We start from the raw sequence: 23,171 nt of genomic DNA, 5'->3' as shown, positions 1-23,171 counted from the left end.
TCTGCTGCTTCTCCTGAGTACGGGGATACCACATGTGGGGGACTTTTTGGGAGCCTAGCCACGTACGGGACCCCGAAAACCAAGCACCGCCTTCAGGTTTTAAATATAAAACGCTACCAAAAAAAAACTGTTAGCGATCGCAGGGATCAGGCCTGACTCTGCGATCGCTGCAGTTATGTGTTTAGTGTTGTGTAAGTGACAGTGATCGATCGATACTGCACTTGGGTGGGCTGGGCGGAGGGGCAAAACGCAGGTGCTAGCAGGTATCTGGGCTGATCCTGCTAACAATGCGTTTTTTTGGAACCCTAAACTGCTGGGGACGCTAGTATAGATCTGATCAGATATTGATCTGTTCAGATTCTATACCACTACGGGAGGTTTATGCTTTGCGCGTGGGTGTTAGCGGTACTGGCACTAACCTAGCGCTGCCTGGGGTGACGCAGACCCTGACCCTAAAACCTAATTGATATCACCCGCCGGTTGATCAGGGGGTTAAACCTTTATTGGGTAATAAATGGTGGGTGCCCTGATGCTATAAAAAGCAAACTAACCAGAGTCACCCGTAACACTTATACAGTGATCACTGGTGAAAGGGTTAACTAGGGGCAATCAGGGGGTTCAAATTTTTATTAGGTAGTATATGGGGGTCCCTGGAAGGCAAGCACGTACATGTACGTGCTTGTGCCTGTACATGCCATTCTGATGACGTACATTGGCATGCGGCGGTCCTTAAGTGGTTAAATAACATTTCTAATCCATATGAAGTTAATAACAAGAGTCCCCCCCTTTACATCTGGATCCACAGAGTTCCCCTTTTACATCTGAACTCATAGAGCCCCCTTTCACTGTAAGGGGGGACTCTGCAGACTCTGATGTAAGGGAGAACTCTGGGGACTCTAACATAAGGGATGCTCTGGGAACACTGAGAACTCTGTATGGAAAGGACTCTAATATAAGGGGGAACACTGTGGCCTCTTGTGTAAAGGGGAAATATGATGTAAGGGGTGCTCTGAGAACCCTGATTTACCTTAGTGCACTTACTGAGAGGCAGGAGAGAGAAGGGGGGAGACTTCAGCCACAGACAGGGATGGATGGTGAGCTCACTCACCCCGTGGCAGTCAGCACCTCTCATCCAGATGTATCTGAGGCTGCTGGACTTCAATCCTTGGCGCTATGCTTCAGAAAAAGAAAGTTGGGGCTGGAAATTTGGAGTGTGGGGAGACACAGGAATTATTATTTTTTTCCCCCCACAAATAGAGCTTTCTTTTGGTGGTATTTGATCACCTCTGCGTGTTTTATTTTTTGCGCTATAAACAAAAAAACATTATTTTTTACTTTCTGCTATAAAAAAAAATCGAATTTCTTCATACATTTAGGCCAATATGTATTTTGCTACATATTTTTCGTTAAAAAAATCCCAATAAGCGTATATTGTTTGGTTTGCGCAAAGGTTATAGTATTTCCAAAAATAGCATATATATATATATATATATATATATATATATATATATATATATATATATATGTATATATATATATATATATATATATATATATATATGTGTGTGTGTATATATATATATATATATATATGCTATTATAAATAAATAAATATTATTATTTTTTTCAATAGTAGTAATGGCGGCAATCAGCGAACTATAGCGGGACTGCGATATTGCAGCGGACAGTCTGACACTTGTGGGAACCAGAGACACTAAGGATGGATTCACACCTATGGCATTTTTTGTGCTTTTTGCATTTTGCAGATCTGCACTACAGAACGTGTTCCATAGGAAACCATGTTAAATGGACTGTAGTGCAAAATGCACTAAAACTGCATAGGTGTGAATCCAGCCCAATACTGTAATCAGTGCTAAAAATATGCACTATCACTGTACTAATGACACAGGCTGGAAAGAGCAGTCAAATGATTAAAGAAGGAGTCTATCGGAAAATAAATTATTAAAAGCCAGCAGCTATAAATACTACAGCTGCTGACTTTTAATAAATGGACACTCACCTGTCCCGGGGCCCCTCGATGTCGGCAGCCGAGGCCGAACGATAGCTTGGCTCTCGGCTGCTGCCGCCGCCTGTCTTAGACAGGTATCTGCACCCCCCTCCCCACTGAAAGGTGCCAAATGTGACACCGGAGGGGGGAGGAGGGTTCCGATGAGCAGAAGTTCCACTTTAGGGTGGAACTCCCCTTTAACTGTGTGCCTAACCAGTGTTTGTGTAGTGTGTGTGCTGCTTTAACTAAGGGATGTGATGATTTTTATTCCCTTTGCAGGGAAAGAAAATCCATCACATCCCCGCTGACAGGGCGGAGCTCTGCATTGTTTACATATGGAGGGCTCTGTCCTGTGTCTGCTTGATGATTAGCGGGTGCTGGCAGGCATACATTGGCTGGCACCCACAGATCAGCTTCTGCTGTGACAAATCACAACAGGAGCGGCGCACGTGCGCCTACTACCAGGGATGCTATATCATACAAAGACATTTTAGACAATTGTGTGCTTCCAACTTTGTGGTAACAGTTTGGGGAAGACCCTTTTCTGTTCCAGCATGGCTGCCCCCCCCCCCCCCCCCCGTGTGTGATGCCAGCTCCATAAAGACATGGTTTGGTGATTTGGGGTGGAGGAACTTGAGTGTCCTGAACGGAGCCCTGACCTCAACCCTACTGAACACCTACTGAATAGAGGCCTATTGTGAGCCAGATCTTCTCACCCAACCTCATTCTGACCTCCCCTAACAATCTATTGGCTGAAGGGGTAATGCCCCGTGAGTTTGGAATGGGATGTCCAACAACCTCATATTAATATGATGGTTGGGTGGCCACAAACTTCAGGTCGTATATTGTATGTAGTGTGAGAACCTACCTGAATAGATATAAAATTAAATACATTATTTAGGTAGGTCCTCACACTAGTTGTCTGGCAAAAGGTAACATTTCATGACCCGGTTTTGTTTATCTCCAATTTATTAGAAATTAGGATAATGGGGGATTTTATTTGATTTTTTTCCAGGAAAGTAAAGTGAAGTTCAACGACAAGTCCCTGGAGGCAGTTGAGGAGAAGAATGTGTTCGATCACGACGGGGTATGTAAACTTCAAAATAAAGATCTCTGTTTTTGAAGCGGGAGTCCGCCGTTTTTTTTGTTTTTTTTAAAAGCCAGCAGCTACAAATACTGCAGCTGCTGACTTTTAAAATAATGACACTTACCCGCCCAGCGTGCCCGCGATGTCGGCACCCGAAGCCGATCTCTCGATCGTCTCTCGGGTGCTGCTGCCGCCATCTTGGGTATGGGAATCAGGAAGTGGAGCCTTGCGGCTTCGTTTTTCCGGTTCCCTACTGCGCATGCGCGAGTCGCGCTGCGCAATAAGGATGGTCCCCGCTGTCTCTGGGATCCGTGTGTTTCCCAGCAGGCAGCGGGGGACCTTCGGAAAGGGGCATTGATTCTGCGGAAAGGGGCGTACCTTCTGCAGATATCTATGCCGGAAGTGGGTGCAGATACCTGTACTGTACAGGTACCTGCACCCCCCTCCCCCCTGAAAGGTGCCAATTGTGGCGCCGGAGGGGGGGAGGGTTCCAATGAGCGGAAGCTCCACTTTAGGGTGGACCTCCGCTTTAAGGGGCCCAAAATTTTTTGTCGAAAATTTACTATTTTATATTCTTCATGGATTTTTTTTTTTATATAATGGCCACCCATGTGTGCTCCACATCACAATAAATAGCCCATGGACACTCCTGGAGTTAGTTGCGTGCACCCAATGCCTCTTAGACACGTTTTTGCTTTTAAATGGGCAGGTTGGTTTAATTGGAGTTGTGCCTTCTTTGTATTATGTACTATGTACTATGTATTATGTACTATGTATATTTACACTTGTCTCAATAAATCTGTACTTTTTTCATAATGAGCTTTATCTCTGTATTCATATTTTTCATTTTATTCACGTGTGTGCAGCTCATCAGCCAGCTGAAACCACCTAAAACTAGCGCCAAGATACCGTACAGTGCCCAGGACATAACGCTGACCCAAGCTCCAGCCTACATAATTCCGGATCCAGAGATCACTAACCAGAGTAAGAGGACAGTAGCAGCTTAAATTGGCCATAATGAGTTTGGCATTTCTCACTTATACTAACTCCTCCTAACCTTTCTTTAGGGAACATCTCATCTCCGTTAGTACATTTTGACCCAGCAACATGTCCTATTATACCAGGGCAGGAAATGACCATCGAGATCTCCAAAGGTCGATCGGGCCTTGGACTCAGCATCGTGGGTGGGAAAGACACTCCGTTGGTAAGATTTTAGCCATGGGCACAGTGGTGTCAATGGACATGTCACATTTTAGGCATAAAAATGGAAAGAGGTGCATCAGAGAATGAACTACAGTAGATAAGCCCAGACAGTCAGAGGCAATTTTTTGGTAAAGGTGAACCGACCCTTTAAAAAAGTGTTACCTATATTTTCAAATAAGGGAGCTTGTACAGGCCCAATAGTAAGGAACCGAAATAACAATTTGGATCAAAGTGTCACCATTGATGGACGTTGTACTCTCTAGAACCTTACAATATCTTGTAAAGTATTTAAGCACCGCATCAAATGGCTCCTTTTCCGGCTGTCCTCAATACACGCCTCATTGAAAATGTTATTGCCGGCTAGTATCTAGCAGTATTTCAATGAGCCATAACCCGAACGATAATCTTTTATGTTTCACGCCTTGTTTTCTGTAAAAATCTGGGCAGTAAAAGATGGATAGACAACGGATTTGCTGTGTTGTTGGTAGACATCCCAACCTGCAAAAACTAATTTCAGGGAGGTGGCAAACTCATTTCAAGGAGGTGCCGCTTCATGACGACATGCCCCCCCCCCCGCTCCATTTAGATGAAGCCTTACTGGTGCCAATGAAATACAGTCTTACCAGTGCCCATGGAATACAGCCTCTCTAAAAGAGGCCCTCTTGGTGTTCATTAGTCTGTTGAAACCCCCACCAGGCCCCATTAGAGACTACAGTGGGGTCTGTTAGAGAGACCCTCCCTCCAGGATCCATTTGAGGCCCTCTCTGTGACCATTGGAGTCCTCTCCAGGCCCCATGGGAGACTACATTAGAGTGTCACTGAACAACAGTAAAAATAAATTATATTAATAGCCCTTTCATGCACAGGCCCAGCCCTAGAACCTCACTTACCTTAAATAATGGGTCTTGGGCTGGCTACTGGTCCTGAGGCCTGGTTTTTGGGGCTGCAGCCTGGCTGCTGGAAACCGGGCCTGGCTCCTGGGGCCTGGCTGCTGGAACCCCGTGCCTGGCTCCTGGGGCCTGGCTACTGGAACCCCATGCCTGGCTCCTGGGGCCTGGCTGCTGGAACCCCGTGCCTGGCTGCTGGAACCCTGTGCCTGGCTCCTGGGGCCTGGCTGCTGGAACCCCATGCCTGGCTCCTGGGGCCTGGCTGCTGGAACCCCGTGCCTGGCTCCTGGGGCCTGGCTGCTGGAACCCCGTGCCTGGCTCCTGGGGCCTGGCTGCTGGAACCCCGTGCCTGGCTCCTGGGGCCTGGCTGCTGGAACCCCGTGCCTGGCTCCTGGGGCCTGGCTGCTGGAACCCCGTGCCTGGCTCCTGGGGCCTGGCTGCTGGAACCCGGTGCCATGGCTCCTGTGGTCTGGCTGCTGGTGCCGGTGAGCCATCCCAGTCAGAGAATTCCCCAGAAGGAAGGCATCTGCTGACATCTGCAGGCTGTAGCAAATAAAATAAAAAAACCTTTCCACAGTCAAGCGAACTCTTTCTCACTTTCGGGTGCCGCTAATCACTTGTGTGACAAGTACATGACAGTCCCGGTCTGCTCGGCAGATTGATATAGAAGAGACCGGGACTGTCATGTACATGGCGCACAGGTAGTTACTAATTAAGTGGAGAACGAGTCCGCTTGACTGGGGAAAGTTTTTTTATTTTAATTGCTACAGCCAGCAGATCACCGTGCCCAGTCTGCACTCTGCCTCCGCACACCAAGTAGCCCTGTGCAGCAGACAAAGCAGGCTGGGGACAGCCCTATGGGCTGCTCCCCCCCCTCTGCCTCAGCTTGCAGCGTCTGTGCGTGATCCACCCTGTGCACCCACCCAGGATCGGCCCTGCTCAGCCACAGACAGAAGACAGAACAGCCCCAGTGGCCGTACTCCATTCGGCCGCTCGGGCTGCTCTGTCTTCTGTCTGTGGATAGGTGACAGGCCCAACCGGAAGATCGCCGGGCTCTTGCAGGTGTCCGGGAGCCCACAGTCAAATGCAGGAGACTCCCACGACTAGCGGGAGACTTGGGATGTCTGCGCTGGCCAGCTCTGGGAATTTTTAGCTTTTATTATACAATGGGCAGGAGTTTCCCTTTCAGAATTTTTACGTATTAGTTTTTTTGTTTTGTTTTTTGCATGCAAGGACTAGTTACTGTACTTTGCTGCTGTAAATACTATACTTTGCTGCTGCTGTAAATCTGTGGTCTGACTATGTATGTTTTGCAGGAGGCGGTGGTAATACATGAAGTGTATGAAGAAGGAGCTGCAGCTAGAGATGGGAGACTCTGGGCAGGTGATCAGATTCTTGAAGTAAGTGGGATCAATAAGTAATTTGATTATCAGAAACTTATGTTGTTGCCATTTATCTTATTGATATGTGTTTTGAAAATCTAATTTCTGTGTATAATTTGTAAGCTATAATCCATAGTTTTTACTATACGTTTTATTTTTACGAAGGTTTTGCTTCCTGCTTAGTAATAAAAGAAGAGCCAACTACTCAAAAGGGTAATCACCAGACCGGGGAGATGTGTGTGGTCTGTATTTCCTCTGGAACAATGCTTCAGTAGAGCAGCCCTTCCCAGGCAGGGGAATCCAACCATATACTGCAAAAGAACAGTATATGGAAACTTGGAAGAGACTGGCGGTGCATCTACGCATGCACTGTATTTTATACAATGGCAGTGCAGAAAGGAGTGGTTCATTTAGCGGTTAAATTCTGCTTTAATGCACAACTGTTGTGCAGCACTACTAAGCCACAAAAGAGCACACAGAGGGTCAGCATGTTACTTTTGTCCTTTGTGAGTATTGAATTGTCTATTTGATTTTTTTCTTTTATAATTAATCTTGTTATAGCACTGGGTGTTTTTTGCGCCCCCGTGTGCTTTTTTTTTTTCTTCCCTGCTTTGTAGTGATTCACAACTGTTGTGCCTTAAAGTGGGACTTACCTGCTTAATGCCACTCACACCCACCAACACCCACCCACCCACTAACAGTTCCACTAAAGAGGAACTGCAGTCTGCTCACATAATTTGTAATAAAACATCTTTGCCGTTCTGAAGCTTCCCTCCAACCACTTTGCATATTATTTTATATATACTGTGATTCTGTGCTTGCCAAATATGTTGCAGAAATCTCCCTCCACTCAGTCTGGCTGCAGCCATTTTAACTTTGGGCAGCTGAAGCTGCTGCCTGTTCACTTCCTGGATTTACACAGAGGCACATCTCCAGCCCCGCAGATCTCATTGGCCCTCTTATGACCCATCCCCTCTCCCTTCCTGGCAAACTCTCATGAGAGTGAGAACGAGCTGTGCATGATGTCATAAGAGTAATGACCAGACAAGAAACAGGAAGTGAGCTGTATAAAGAATTTACTGGCAAAAAAAAAAAAAGTTTTACTATCCAAAGTTAAAACAACAAGGGCAGAAGATTTAATAGATGGAAAGATGAAAAAATGACTGACTCCTGCTTTAAGCTTTGGCAATAAAATCTGGAAGCTGATTGGTTTATATGCAGAGCTGTACCAAATTTTACATGCTCCAGATTTTGCACGCTCTGAAAGCAGCTTGGCCGTCTACAATTACATCAAATACCCATGGTGCTAGAGTTGCGCAGAGACTGTGGTTCTGCCTCGGTTTTAGGTTACATGAGAAATCTGGGGGGCAGCATTTCTTTTTTTCCCCCCATTCGTGGTGCAAAAATTCGAACATCCCATCACTGTTTTGCCATCTTTTGTTCACTTCAAGCCTTATTTTTTGTGTGGCTCCAGGCCTCAGATACATAGCATAGGTAGATTATCCACTCAAAAGGAGTGTGACCAGTGTCTACAATAGGAAGCTGACCTTGGATTTTTTTGGACTGCACACATATACTAGAGCCAGTTTAGACAAAAGCCAACTAATCTGTCAGCATGTCTTTGGAGTGTGGGAGGAAAGTAGAGTCCCTGGACTAAACTCACACAAGCTCCATGCAGATAGTGTCCTGGCTGAGATTCAAACCGAGGTCTCCAGTGCTAACCACTTAAAGCGGGAGTCCGCCAGGAGTTCCGCCGTTTTTTGTTTTTTTTTTAAAAGCCAGCAGCTACAAATAATGCAGCTGCTGACTTTTCAAATAAGGACACTTACCCGCCCAGCGCGCCCGCGATGTCGGCACCCGAAGCCGATCTCTCGATCGTCTCTCGGGTGCTGCCGCCGCCATCTTGGGTATGGGAATCAGGAAGTGGAGCCTTTCGGCTTAATTTCCCGGTTCCCTACTGCGCATGCGCGAGTCGCGCTGCGCAATAAGGATGGTCCCCGCTGTCTCTGGGATCCGTGTGTTTCCCAGCAGGCAGCAGGTGACTTTCGGAAAGAGGCGTAGATTCTGCGGAAAGGGGCGTTCCTTTCTGCAGAATCTACGTCGGAAGTGGGTGCAGATACCTGTACTGTACAGGTACCTGCACCCCCCCTCACCCCTGAAAGGTGCCAATTGTGGCGCCGGAGGGGGGGAGGATTCCAATGAGCGGAAGGTCCACTTTAGGGTGGACCTCCGCTTTAAGCGTCGTGCACACGATCGGATTTTGCGACGGGAAATGTTCGATGTCAGGCTGTTGGCGGAAAATCTGACCGTGTGTACGCTCCATCAGACAATTGTTGTCGGACTTTCCGCCAACAAATGTTGGCTAGCATGTTTTCAAATTTTCCACTGACAAATGTGCGTTGTCGTATTTTCCAAGCGTGTGTACACAAGTCCGTTGGGCAAAAGTTCAAAGTACAAACACAGAAGCGGTCGGTCTTGTAAACTAGCGTTCGTAATGGAGAATTAACATTCGTGGCGTGGCAAATTATGAAATCTCGAAATGCAGCGCACAATTCTCTTCTTCTTTAATGGGATGATAATGAAGCTGCTTATTGCAAACTAATTTTCAAAGGCTTTTTTTTTTTCCAGTGATATCAAGAATATTATGTTTGTTTTTTTTTTTTTTTGTTTTTTTTTTTTTTTATTTGAGCAAGTTACCACAACACCATTATCCTGTAGTTTTTAAGAACAAAGATATAACTATAATGGTGTCCCTTGTCAACGTTACATTGTATTTTTTTAAATGTAACTGCCTACTCCCCAACTGTCATTTGAAGTAAAACGCATAGCCAATTTTTTTTTATTGTGCATTAAAAAAAGAAAACAAAGTTAGACCTCCTATCTGCCAATAAACCTTAACCAAAAAGTGCATTCTATGCATCCAAAAATATAGAAAATATAACAAATCAAATCATTCAACCAAAAAAATAAAAATAATGTCAAAGCAATAACTCCGAGGCCGATAATAAATAACACGTTATCTCCTCCGATTCCGAAACATGTCTGGTTGACGAATGGCCATTAAAAAACAAACTGAAAAGCGCTAAATGAAAAACTCGAAAAGAAAAGCGCGAATCAATACTCTCCAAACTTCTACTAACACAAAATTAGCAGGAGGAGCCCAAAGGTTGGCCTAAAGAGCTTAAAAACCACATACTACGTCACTACATTTGTAATTGTTGGGCAATATTTGTGTGACTGACCGTGTGTATGCAAGACAAGTTTGAGCCAACAACTTTTGGACAAAATTCCACAGATTTGTTTTTGGCGGAAAGTCTGATCATATGTACGAGGCATAAGTAGGGTTGCCACCTTATCCCTTTAAACCCAAACACATATTGATTAGACAGGTTCTGTGGCTGGTTAAGGTAGTAATTCAACTCACTTGGTGCCTTATCTGCATGAAATTAGCCCCAGAAACTGTGTAATTCATATGTATTCGGGTTTAAAGGGATGTGGTGGCAACCCTACCACTATGCCATTGTGAGGCCCCCTGTTGGACATTTTTGTTTTAACATAATGTGCTCCTATAATGCTGGGGTATGAATTTTAATACTGACTTGATGGTATTCTGTGATCTGATTCTTTAAGATACTCAGAATACACTGGCTGATCTGTAGGGGTTTTTGCTAACCATCAAGTTGCTTTTGCAGGTCAATGGCGTAGATCTTCGGAACGCCTCACATGAGGAAGCCATCACAGCCCTCCGTCAGACACCTCAGAGGGTGCAGCTGGTGGTATTTCGGGATGAGGCCCAGTACAGGGATGAAGACAATCTGGATATATTCCATGTGGAGCTGCAAAAGAAAAGCGGGCGAGGTCTGGGGCTGAGCATTGTGGGGAAAAGGTATGATGGGCGCTACTGAGCTATCAGTGTAGCTACAACCATGATCACTTCTGAACTGATTTTGAAGAGGGCAGTTAAAACCTAAAATGTTATATATATATATATATATATATATATATATATATATATATATATATATATATATATATATATATAATTACACTTTTTTTATGTGACTTTTGGCAGACATTTTTGTAACAAGTATATAGAGCAATGTATTGTCTTACCATGGCAATTAATTGCCAGAAACCGACCACCCACAAGTTTGACGGATTACTATACTTCAGCTTATTGTAAAGTCGAAAGCGGGCAATAAATTGATAGCTTCAATGCAGTTTATTTAGAGATCTTTAGAGAACCACTTAAAGGTAAACCCTCGTCATTTTTCACCTTAATGCATTAAGGTGAAAAACTACCTGTAGTGCTGCAGCCCCGTTTTACTTACCTGAAAGCTGTCATCCTCTGGCCAGGAATGAGCACACCATCTCTAGCTGGTGTCTCTGTGTCCTGATTGGATAGATTGATAGCAGTGCAGCCATTGGCTCCCGTTGCTGTCAATCAAAACCAATGACACGGTGCCGCAGGGCGGGGCCGAGTCATTCATTCTGTGTGAATCGACACAGAGGCAGGACTCGGGAGGGCACATGCACGGAGAGCGCTTCTCTGACGTAGACACTCGATGCGGGGAGGAGCCACCAGCGCCGCTGAGGGACCCCGGAAGAGGAGGACAGGGGGCCACTCTGTGCAAAACGAACAATTTGGAACCCATCTCCTTGCGGTCAATAAAACAAAACAAAAAAAAACACCATTTAATGTCTTCTACTGTTTTTACGATTTCAGTAAATAATAGGGCCAAAAGTTTGATTGCCCCAACCAAATTGCAACTTGTATGGCCAATGTTAGACCAAACAATCCACGGGTCCTCTGTCTTGACAGGAGCCATCAATCTGTGAACAGATGTATCTTTCTAGCACCAGCAGTCAGAGAAGTCTCATGCCAACTCTTCGGATAGCTGTTTTATTGTGACTATTATTAGATGTGTTTGGCAGGATTCAGATGCAGATGTAGATTGGCAGGCCTTTGCTTGACGCAGGGAACTGACCCAAGGGTCATATTTGTTGGAAGCCCGCACACTTACTCGCTTGTCCTTTAATCATGAGAGGCTATCCGAGCATCTGGAGGACTCTCACACAAAGCAAAACATGCAGATTCTATAGAGTACACCAACGGGTTTAATGCTAACCATCTGGCTACTGTGCAGCCCTGATCTGATGGATACGAGTTGGATAAATGTCTTTTATATGCAATAAACTAGTGGGCCTAATATACGATTGCAGCTGGGATATATGCCTGCTGTCACCCACTTGTCATGGCAAATGTAGGCGTGCTGCTGTCGCTTCGATCTGGCAACGCCAGTCACCCGGCCATGCCCTGGCTTCAGCAGTTTTTGATCACAGATCTGGAACAGGCATGTTTTCAGGCCTTTTTCTTTTACATAGGCTTCAGCCTGCATTAGAGCAGTGTGTGCATGCCATTTACACAGCATTTGCAAAGTTTTCAGCAACTTGCAAATCACTTTCTTGAAGCCGTTTACACGCATGGGTGCTCAACCTGTGGGCCCTCCAGCTGTTGCGGAACGTTAAATCCCATGAAGCATTGACAGGCTGACAGTTACAAGCGTGACTCCCAAAGGCAGAGGCATGATGGGCCTTGTAGTTCCACAACAGCTGGAGAGCCACAGATTGAGCACCCATGCTTTACAGCAGGGGTCTCCAAACTACGGCCCTCCAGTTATTCAGGAACTACAATTCCCATCATGCCTCGTCATGTCAGCGTTTTACAATGCCTCATGGGATGTGTAGTTTGGCAACAGTTCCAGTTTGGGAATGTTAAGTACAGATCTTAGGCTTCATTCAGACTTGCGGTTGGAGGGTGGCAAAAATGCACCCCCCCCCCAACAATTTTGGCATGTAATTATTATTTTTGGGGTGGGGGGGAGCTGGTACCTAGTTTTGACAGGCACCCACTCCCACTTCTGCTCTAATCCCCTAGGTCAGTGATGGCGAACCTTGGCACTCCAGATGTTTTGGAACTACATTTCCCATGATGCTTAGCTACACTACAAAGTGCATGAGAATCATGGGAAATGTAGTTCCAAAACATCTGGGGTGCCAAGGTTCACCATCACTGCCCTAGGTGATCCAAAACGGAAGTTCTCCTCTCCCACACACTCCCTTGCTGTTTGCTCTCACTGCTGTCAATCACAGCTGGTGAGCCAATGAGGAGAGAGAGGGGGGCTGGGCCAAGCCATGGCTTTATGTGTGTGTTATGGACGCATAGTGCAGGGCGTGGGAGCGAGCATGCACCAGTGCCCCTATAGCAAGCGGCTTACTATTGGGGGCTCTAGTCAAGGGGGAGGAGCCAGGAGCACTGGAGGGGGATCCAAGAAGAGGATCAGAGCGGCTCTGTGCAAAACCATTACACAGAGCAACATAGGTGTGTGCCAGGTGTGCCTTGCCACATCCTAACCCCCCCCCCCCCCGTGTGGCAGATTCCACCTGTTTAAACCCCGATACTTCACCAAAGCCCCCTAACCTCTGCCTTACTGTCACACTCCTCTGACTTACCGGGCACCGTCCTCTGACTTACCGGGCACCGTCCCCTGCCTTACCGGACACTATTCACTGTTTTAGTGACACTGTCAATATATACACACACATGCACACAAAGATATGTGTTTGAGCTTTAAGGTGCACACCCTAATTCAATAGGCTGTGCACACCTATGCAGAGCAGGTAAGTCAGTGGCATATCATCCATGTGAGACCCACCCTGCAAACATGGATGGTCCTCTGGTTTACAGCCGGGATTGACCAGTGCATCTCCTTGCATGGCTTGACAGCCACTTCTCCTCCTCTCCATGCTGCGGCTGTCAGTACTTACAGCTATCCTACCTGCAGCACTGATCATCCCCCCCGCTGTTCTCTGCCTCCGTTCTCCTCCTCTGCTAACCCCCCCCCCCCCTGAACTCCTCCTGCCCAGCCGGACATGTGTGAATCTAGCCCTTATGCCGGTGATGGGAGGAAGGGAGGGGGATAATTTTATCTCAAAATTGGGCTTAAGCTGGCTTTACACTGAATGAGCATTGTCGCACTCCATCCGACAATTCTTCAACTGAAAAGTCAAAGAAGTGGACAGCCTGAGCAACACCTGCTTCCAACTAGGTTCAGCCACTTTTCAGGTACAGTAAAACATTGGCTTGTGAGCATAATTTGTTCCGGCAACATGCTTGTAATCCAAAGCACTGAGAAATAATGGAAACTCAGATGATTCGTTCCACAACCATTTATTTATAAATCCTTCAGTTTATAGTCCATATAAAAAGATTCTAGCAATGTGATAGGTGGTGTAACCATAAAATGTCCATCCACAAATGGAAGCCTCCACAAGGGGATTAGAAGCAAAATCCAGCAGGAGCTCCAGAGTATAAAAGAGAAGAGAGGCGTTTCTGCTAAGCAGGGACACGGATCTCCATCTTCTCCCTTGTCAGAACGGCAATCTGACTTGTTTACATAGGCAGAGCGCCGTTCTACCTTTCTTGGAAATGATAGCAAGTGGCCGCCTGACATCGGGTCCACTAGACCTGCTGATTGGCTCCCCCTCTGTCCAGTCAGTGCGCAATCGCTTCTCTGGCGCGCATGTGCCCCCCCAGGCTATTTCACAAAATGCAGTAAATGTACGTTACGTGGCCGGCAAGTGATTTGTAGAAATTCACGTATTCTAATTGGTGCGAAGTCACCGATTTCACACATTTTAGATTATAGTAATGAAAGCCGCAGATTTAAAATCTTGAAAAATTGGGGACATCACCCCGTCTAGGATATGGTGATTGGGGGATCACCCCATCTATATGGTACAGTGATTGGGGAGATCACCCCATCTATATGGTACAGTGATTGGGGATATCACCCAGTCTATAAGGTATGGTGATTGGGGAGATCACACAGTCTATAGGGTGCGGTGATTGGGGAGATCACACAGTCTATAGGGTATGGCAATTGTGGAGATCACCCCATCTATAGGGTATGGGGATTGAGGGGGGGACGATCCATCTATAGGGTATGACGATTGGGGGGGATCACCCCGTCTATAAGGTATGGCGATTGGGGGGGATCACCCCGTCTATAGGGTATGGCGATTGGGGGGAGCAGCGTTCCTCCTGGACTGTCACCATCCTGACTATTATGTAAACGATATCTGGAATGCAATGCTGTGTGGGAGGTGGCGGGTTGATTGATGTGCTGGGTAAGTGCCTGCATTAATATAAAGTGTAATGCATCATCTTCCAGGACCGGCAGCGGAGTCTTCATATCTGACATTGTGAAAGGGGGGGCCGCTGACTATGATGGAAGATTAATGCAGGGAGATCAGATCTTGTCAGTCAGTGGCGAGGACATGAGGAACGCATCCCAGGAAGTCGTCGCTGCCATTTTGAAGGTGAGAGCCGTGTGGCGCTGGGGAGCTAAAGTGCTATTTAAATGGATTTGGTAAATAAGACAAGAAAACGGGTCACAGGAGTGCAAAACGAATTGCACCACTGGAAACAATAGCAGAAGCCCAGCCAAACAAGCTCAGGCTGGACTTCTCCTTTAATGTAATGGGGGCATTTGCACTGGCACCCCAACCACCCACCTGGTGCCGCCCCTGGATTAAGCTAATGCAGATGGGGTGATTCGGGTATGCCCAGGTACACCTTCAGCCCACTGGTTTGAAAAAAACAAACCTCCCTTTAAACCTAAACACACATGAATTACACAGGTTCTCAGGCTAATTAAATGCAGACAAGGCACCAAGTGAGTTTCCTTACCGCCTTAATCAGCCACAGAACATCACTGGGTCTCTGTGCTCCTCTAGGCCAGCCTTTCTCAACTTTTTCAACACAGAGGAACCCTTGAAATAGTTCTCCAGTCTCGGGGAACCCCTGCTAAATATTAGAAATCTACAACTCATGATACAATAGTGTGATGGCCAGTGGTAAGAATGGTCCATACACTTGTGGTCATTGGGAAGAATTAACTCCTTACAGATACTTAAAAAGATCAATAATGTCAGTGGGAACTTATCTGAGAGGCAGAAATTGCCCAATGCTGAAGGAACCCCTAGCAACCTCTGGAGGAACCCTAGTTGAGAATCACTGCTCTAGGCAATGCAAACAGGAGCAGTCAAGCTGGAGAGGAGAGGGCTAGATAATGCTGGACGTCCCCCAGCCAGGAAATGAGGCAGGGCTCTATCTGACTTGCTGTAGCTTCTAATGGGAGAAGCTCACAGTGTGCAGTGGCATCGGAGTAAGTCATTTCAGTCCAGGAGAGGAGCCGGTACAACTGTGCAAGACTGCAGGAAGGGCTGGAATAAAACTGTGGGTCTGAAGTTACCTTTTAAATTTCATAAAGCTGATTGTTTTCCCTGTCATCTGTGTGCTTTAAAATCCCCCCATCGGCAGATCCTGCTGTGCCCGTTGCCCGCATTGATTAAACTTGTATTTTCCGCGAGATTTGCCGTGAATTGGCCATTTGTTACTTTACCGGTCTCGCCGGGATCCCGCCGCACACACGCTATTGTTTTTTTTACCTCTGTTTGTTTTCTAAGCCCAGGAGTGTCGGGGATCGCAGTTTGCGGTGTATTAGGATGTTATGTTTGGTAATGCCCGAGCTCCCTGTTGCTCCGACGTTCAATAGACTTGTATTTTCTCCTCAGTGCGCTCAAGGACTCGTTCATCTGGAGATTGGAAGGCTGAGAGTCGGCTCTTGGCCGTCATCCAGGAAATCTTACCCGAGCAGTCAGGTACGTGTTTTCTGCTTATGGCTGATATAGAGAGAGGTTTTATTTACAGCTCCTGCTGTGCCGCACGTTCTGCCGCCCGTTACTGTGCTGAGCGCATCTTGTAAGACCAGGAATCTGCAGGAGGTAGACCAGGCTTGCCTCCACACGTGGTTCAGAATCGTCAAATAGGCATGCTAAAGTAGCCTCTCAAGCAGTATTATCGTGTGAAATATTGCATTTCGAGAGGCCGCTTAAAAAAGAAGTACGGGGTTTTTTTCAGAATCCTGCTTACCTACAGTGGCTATAAAAAGTCTACACACCCCCGTTAAAATGTCAGGTTTCTATGATGTAAAAAAAAATTAGACAAATATAAATCATTTCAGAACTTTTCAACCTTTTAATGTGATCTATAAACTGTACAAATCAATCAAAAAACAAACTGAAATCTTTTAGGGAGGGAAAAAAGTAAAAATAAAAAAATAAAATAACATGGTTGCGTAAGTCTGCACACCCTCTTATAAAGTAGCTGTGTTCAGAATTAAGCAATCACATTCAAACTCATGTTAATAGGAGTAGTACAAAAATACTCTGTATTGGTGCATTCCTTAGGCCGCGCCATACATGGTTCGATTTGAACCGTTAATGGGCAGGCTGAATGTACCAAGTTGATCGATCAACTTGGGTACAACCAGCCTGCCAGGGTCGCTGGTTCAAATCCCAACCAAGACACTACCTGCCTGGAGTTTGCATGGGTTTCCTCCAGGTACTCCAGTTTCCTCCCACACTCCAAAGAAATGCTGGTAGGTTAATTGGCTTCTGTCCAAAATTGCCTAGTATATGAATGGGGAGCTTGGATTGTGGACTTCTTGAGGATTGGGACCGATGTCAGTGTACAGGGATAGGGACAATTGTAGACACTCAGGTTGAACTAGATGTACTGGTGTCTTTATTCAACCTTACTAACTATGTAACTCTTGCAATTATCGCTAGAGCCTGCTGTAGCCACTAACAATAATTATTATTATTATACAGGATTTATATAGTGCCAACAGTTTACACAGTGCTTTACAAGATAAAAAATCACTGTCTTCTCCCAGTTGGGGCGTCTTCACTGCCTCCCCGCCCCATCAGGAGAAGACCATGGCCCGACCAACACTTTCTGTGTTGAGGGGGAAATTTACTCTGTGTATAGCCAGCCTAACTCTAACCAATGTTCCCTCTACAGCAAGGGTCTCAAACTGGTGGCCCTCCAGCTGTTGCAAAACTACAAGTCCCATGAGGCATGGCAAGGCTGGCAGTTACAAGCATGACTCCAACAGGCAGAGGCGTGATGGGACTTGTAGTTTCTCAATAGCTGGAGGGCCGCCAGTTTGAGACCCCCTTCTCTACAGACTGCTGAGGTCCGAGGGCCGCTCATCATATACCAAAGGGCCACAGGTTGGGCACCAGGGATCTATGCTCTGTTCTGGTCTTTTGGTGGCTTCTGTCCCGGTGGGGCAAACTCCCCTTTTTTTTTTTAACCTCTTTATTATAACACACGTTTTTTTTTAACTCCCCGTTTTGTTATGAAAGCCCTTGTTCATCCTCTTCCCGTCGTCTGCTTCTTATTGATCATCATTTTATACGAATTGGAGGCTCTGCATCTGACTGATATTGATCGGCCACAGAAGCAGCACAATACACTTTTATCCCCAGGAAGATCTATTGAAGGGCTGTGATAGTAAAATTCATCAGGGGAGCGCTCAATAACCGCTGTTCTTATACAGTGCTAATTGCAATCAATTACATAAATTCTTTCTTCGCATAGAAATCTGGTCAATACAGCCACCTACGTCTACGTTCCCGCTGCGTGCCCGTGTACCTGATAGATGATGATTTTGTTTGTATTGTTGGATGCCAATGCTGACCATATGTTGGCAGGAGGTTTTCATAGATGGAAATCAAGATTTCAAATTTGAAAAAAAAAAATAACTTTCTTATTCCTCAAAGCCAAAACTTTTTTTCTTTGCATAAGAAAAGGTCAGGCTATATCTACTTTGTTTAGGAGTACAGTAAAACCTTGGATTGCGAGCATAATTTGTTCCAGAAACATGCTTTTAATCCAAAGCACTCGTATATGAAAGCGGATTTCCCCATAAGAAATAATGGAAACTCAGATGATTCGTTCCACAACCATTTATATATAAATCCTTCAGTTTATAGTCCATATAAAAAGATTATAGCAATGTGATCGTTGGTGTAACCATAAAATGTCCATCCACAAATGGAAGCAGCCACAAGGGGATTAGATGCAAAATCCAGCAGGAGCTCCAGAGTATAAAAGAGAAGAGAGGTGCCTCTAAGTGTAGCAATGTGGTTACATTTAATGAAGGTACAACATTTAGCAACTCACATGGTTGATGAATAAAACAGGCACATCTATAGTTGTGCTCATAAGTTTACATACCCTGGCAGAATTTATGATTTCTTGGCCATTTTTCAGAGAATATGAATGATAACACAGAAAACTTTTCTTTCACTCATGGTTAGTGTTTGGCTGAAGTCAAACGGTCTATGTGGACAGCTTGACCCCGGATGCCTGCATACTTGGATGTGCTTATTTTAATCAACCATGTGAGTTGTTAAGACCCCTTTCACACTGGAGGCGTATTTCAGGCACTTTAGCACTAAAAATAGTGCCTGTAAAGCGCCTGAAAAAAAGCCTCATCTGCAATGCCTGAGTGCTTTCACACTGGGGCGCTGCGCTGGCAGGACATCAAAAAAAGTCCTGCAAGCAGCTTCTTTGAGGCACTTTAGGAGCAGTGTATACACCCCTCCTAAGGCGCCCCTGCCCATTGAAATCAAAGAGCAGTGCCGCCAAAGCGCCTGCAAAGCTCATAGGCAGTGGCACTTTGTGGGTACTTTTAACCCTTTATTTGGCCACTAGCCAGGGTTAAAAGCACCCCGCTAGCACCTGAAAAGCACCACAAAAACTAAGGTAAAGTGTCGCTAAAACTAGCGGCACTTTACTGCTGACGCCTGGGAGCTGGCAATGTGAAAGGGCTCTAAATGTTCTACCTTCATTAAATGTAACCATTTTGCTACACTAAAGCCCCATACACACTGAGAAGAGAGGTGCCTCTAAAGCTCCGTACACATCAGATTTTCTGCTGATTTTTTTTTCCTTCAGATTTACCAAAACCATATAATATGAGGTCAAACCTTAGGAGTTTCAATTTGTATGCAGTCAGGCAGACCCTTCCACTACATGGTTTTGGTAAATCTGAAGACAAAAATCAGCATAAAATCTGATAGTGTGTATGGGGCTTTAGAGGAGCCTCTCTTCTCACGGACACGGGACCTGTACAAGCAAGGTTTAAAACAGACCATAGCTAGTCGGAGGTAGGGACTGGAAGGAGTAACTTATCCGCAGTTCCCAGATTTTCAACAATTTTGTATGCAAATCCCTCAATATACTGGACATCTGCTCATTAACCATCAGAGCAGTCATTCTGGTTTTCACCCCATGGAAACCAACAGACCGAGTCTTCTAGGCATGGGCAATGGTTTGTTTGGCGGAGATAAAAAGGTACAAGGCCAATTTCGGCAAAAAGGTGTGAAGAGGCCAGGTATAGGGCAACGTAAGAAAGCCCAGCCGGGCACCGTTCCGGACCATCACATGAAATAACGTCTGCAGTAGGCCAAAGACCCTGGACCATAAGCCGATCAAACGAGGGCAAGACCACCATATATGAACATCCTCACGCTGACCACAATTCCAAAAATCTGTCACTGCTGCCAGGATAAGCATGGGCAAGCCTAGCTGGGACCCAGTACCACCGCAGGAGCACTTTTATAAATGGCCTCGAGGGTGGTAGTACTGAATGAGCATTTTGCTATTGTTGTCCAAGCCTTACGTCAGTCCTCCCCCCTCGATACGCAATCCAAGACTTCACTCCCATTGTGTCAGATCGGAAAGGGCCGATAAAGATGACCTACTAATCCAGCGTGTTTTCATTGCTATCTGTGTCCTTGTGTTGGGGAGATATCCTCCTCCTGACAGTGCTTTCTAAAAGAAAAGGAAATGATGATAAATAAATCTCTTTTATGTGGTCAAAGATACAAACAGAGGATCTATTTAGTGGAGATCTAAGAAGGTCTATTATAGTAGAACTATAATCAAAACCTTTTTTGTCATCTTGTGGAGATATGCCTTCACTTCCCATCCCAAACAGGAACTTAGAGGAAATTAAGAGAATTCCTTGGGGACCCCCAGAACTAGTGTCCCCATTGGAAGGTTTCCTCTTACTTTTCTGGGGACAACCCAAATTTGGGGTTTTCTTTCAATGATGATGGTAAACAGGACAAATAGAGAGGGGGAATCCCTCTAATGGAGCACAGACAGCAATAATATCTGACAGGTGTTCTAATCCCTCTCCGCTCTATCCAAAACAAAACAAAAAAATGTTTTGCCTTTAGTTAAGACTAAAGCCTCGTACACACGATTGGATTTTCTGCAGACAAATCCGTGTGCATGGATTTTGTCTTGCATATAAATGGCAAGGAATTGTCGGCCAACAAACACAAACTTAGTAATGTACTATGTGGTTTTTCTGCTCTCTAGCGCCACCCTTTGAGCTCCTTTTTGCTAATTTCGTGTTAGTAGAAGTTTCATGAGTGTTGATTTGCGCTTTTCATTTAGCGCTTTTCAATTTGTTTCTAAACGTTCCTCAACCAGACATGTTGCTGAATCAGAGGAGATAACGTGTTATTTATTATTGGCCTTGGAGTTATTGCTTTGACCCAAGTCCAGTCCAGAAACAGGAGGAGGAGGATTTCTTGGACCAAAAATTGGTTGCTTTATTAATCGTGACCAATTATGGCATATGCCTTTGCTGTGGGAGCTCCAGGAGAATAAGATGATTTTCTGAATTCTCTTCAAATGACGGACCCCTGCTTTCACCAATTATTAGCATTGTTGACCTCCTTATATTAAGAAGCAGGACACATGCATGAGGTTTTTTTTTTGGTTGAATAATGATTAGATTTGGTATATTTTTGGATGCATAGAATGCACTTTTTGGTTAAGTTCTATTGGCAGATATCATGTCTAATTTTATTTGTTTTCTTTTTTGAATGCACAATAAAAAAAAATTGTGTAGAATAATACTTGGCTGTGTGTTTTACTTCATATGACAGTTTGGCAGTAGGCAGTTACATTTAAAAAAATACAATGTGAAATTGACAAGGGACTCCGACAGCCTTTGCAAATTTGTTTGCAATAACTCCATCAGTATCACCAGCAAAGCAGCTTCATTATTATCCCATTAAAGAAGAAAATTGTGCGCTGCATTTCCAGATTTCATAATTTGCAGCGTCACGAATGTTCTCCATTGCGACCGTTGGTTTACAAGACCGCCCACTTCTGGCTGATCCTCGCTTCTGAGCATGCGTGTTTGTAATTTGGACTTTTGTCCGATGGACTTGTGTACACACGCTCGGAAAATCCAACAACATTTGTCCGTGGAAAATTTTAAAGCCTGCCATCCAACATTTGTCTGCGGAAAATCCGACGACAATTGTCAGATTTTCCGCCGATCATCACACAATTCACGACAGAAAATCTGATCGTATGTACGAGGCTTAAGTCTTTAATTTCGGTCTTCCTGTCCTAGTGACACCTGCGCCCTCGCCTTTCTTGTCCTGGCGTCTCGGGGCACCGATGACAATGAAAGCTCTCTAACAACTGTCTGTTATACTTGAAAACTTGGCAAAAAACAAACAAAAAACATTTTGGATGGAGTTTGGCTTCAATTATTTCGCTTGGACTAGCGGTTACTTTGTAGCAAAGTTTTAAAGCCTAATTGATGTTTTTTTTTCCTTTTCTGCTTTAAAGGGTTCCGATTTTTTATTTTTTTTGGAAACTGCTTGCCGCCTGCTGATCCTGTGTGCACTGGCATCAATCAGATTCTTTACCAATGCAGCATATCAGATGAGAAAAAAAGATTGCTCATTCAATGACAGAATATAAATCTTTTACAAAGCAAAGACTGGGCTAGAATCCCAAACTGTCTCTGCGTTTAACTCAAAAAAAATATTTGTCCTTTAACCACTCGAGGACCGAGCCTCTTTCTGAGATTTATTGTTTACAAGTTAAAAACTGTTTTGTTTTTTGCTAGAAAATTACTTAGAACCCCCAAACATTATACATTATTTTTTCTAACACCCTAGAGAATAAAATGGCAGTCGTTGCAATACTTTCTGTAACACTGTATTTGCGCAGCGGTCTTACAAGCGCACTTTTTTTAGGAAAAAAAAACTTTTTTGAATTAAAAAATAAGGCAACAGTAAAGTTAGCCTATTTTTTTTTTATATTGTGAAAGATAATGTTATGCCGAGTAAATTGATACCCAACGTGTCAAGCTTCAAAATTGCGCCCGCTCGTGGAATGGCGACAAACTCTTACCCTTAAAAATCTCCATAGGCGACGTTTGAAAATTTCTACAGGTTGCATTATTGCTCTCGCTCTAGCAATACCTCACATGTGTGGTTTGAACACCGTTTTCATATGTGGGCGTATGAACTTTTTTTTTTTCTTATTTGTTACTTTTTTTTTTTTTTTTTTTTACTGTTCTTTTAAAAGAAAAAAATTGTCACTTTTATTCCTATTACTTATACCCAAGAATGTAAACATCCCTTGTAATCTCATTTACACTAAAATGCAATAAAAAAAAAAATAATAATTGTCATTTAAAAAAAAAAAAAAAAAAATGTCCCTTTAAGATCTATGGGCAGAAGTGATGTTTTGATGTTGCTTCCGCCCTGCAATGGTATGGCGAGGAATGGGGGCCGTCTTCCCCTCACTCATCTCCATACCCAGGTAGAATAAGGATCCGATCGCCTCCGCCGCTATCGACTGC

The 23,171-nt window shown here is 44.8% G+C and overlaps 1 protein-coding gene across 3 annotated transcripts in view; it reads left to right on the top strand.

Annotated features, from left to right (window-relative positions):
• Window positions 1-23,171, top strand: part of PATJ (PATJ crumbs cell polarity complex component) — a 400,698-nt gene that overhangs the window by 324,794 nt on the left and 52,733 nt on the right. For all 3 annotated transcript variants that reach the window (XM_077450582.1, XM_077450581.1, XM_077450580.1), the window contains 7 exons: window positions 3,024-3,095; window positions 3,962-4,079; window positions 4,163-4,299; window positions 6,502-6,585; window positions 10,260-10,453; window positions 14,802-14,949; window positions 16,207-16,293. In XM_077450582.1, coding sequence (XP_077306708.1) covers window positions 3,024-3,095; window positions 3,962-4,079; window positions 4,163-4,299; window positions 6,502-6,585; window positions 10,260-10,453; window positions 14,802-14,949; window positions 16,207-16,293 — 840 coding nt within the window. The remainder of the gene's footprint in view (window positions 1-3,023; window positions 3,096-3,961; window positions 4,080-4,162; window positions 4,300-6,501; window positions 6,586-10,259; window positions 10,454-14,801; window positions 14,950-16,206; window positions 16,294-23,171) is intronic.

Source organism: Lithobates pipiens, unplaced genomic scaffold, assembly GCF_037356315.1.
Source record: "Lithobates pipiens isolate NorthernLeopardFrog02 unplaced genomic scaffold, aLitPip1_a1.2 Scaffold_23, whole genome shotgun sequence".
Classification (NCBI taxonomy): Eukaryota; Metazoa; Chordata; class Amphibia; order Anura; family Ranidae; genus Lithobates; species Lithobates pipiens.
Note: the sequence above shows the minus strand (reverse complement) of the source record. Positions and strands in the feature narration are given on the sequence as shown.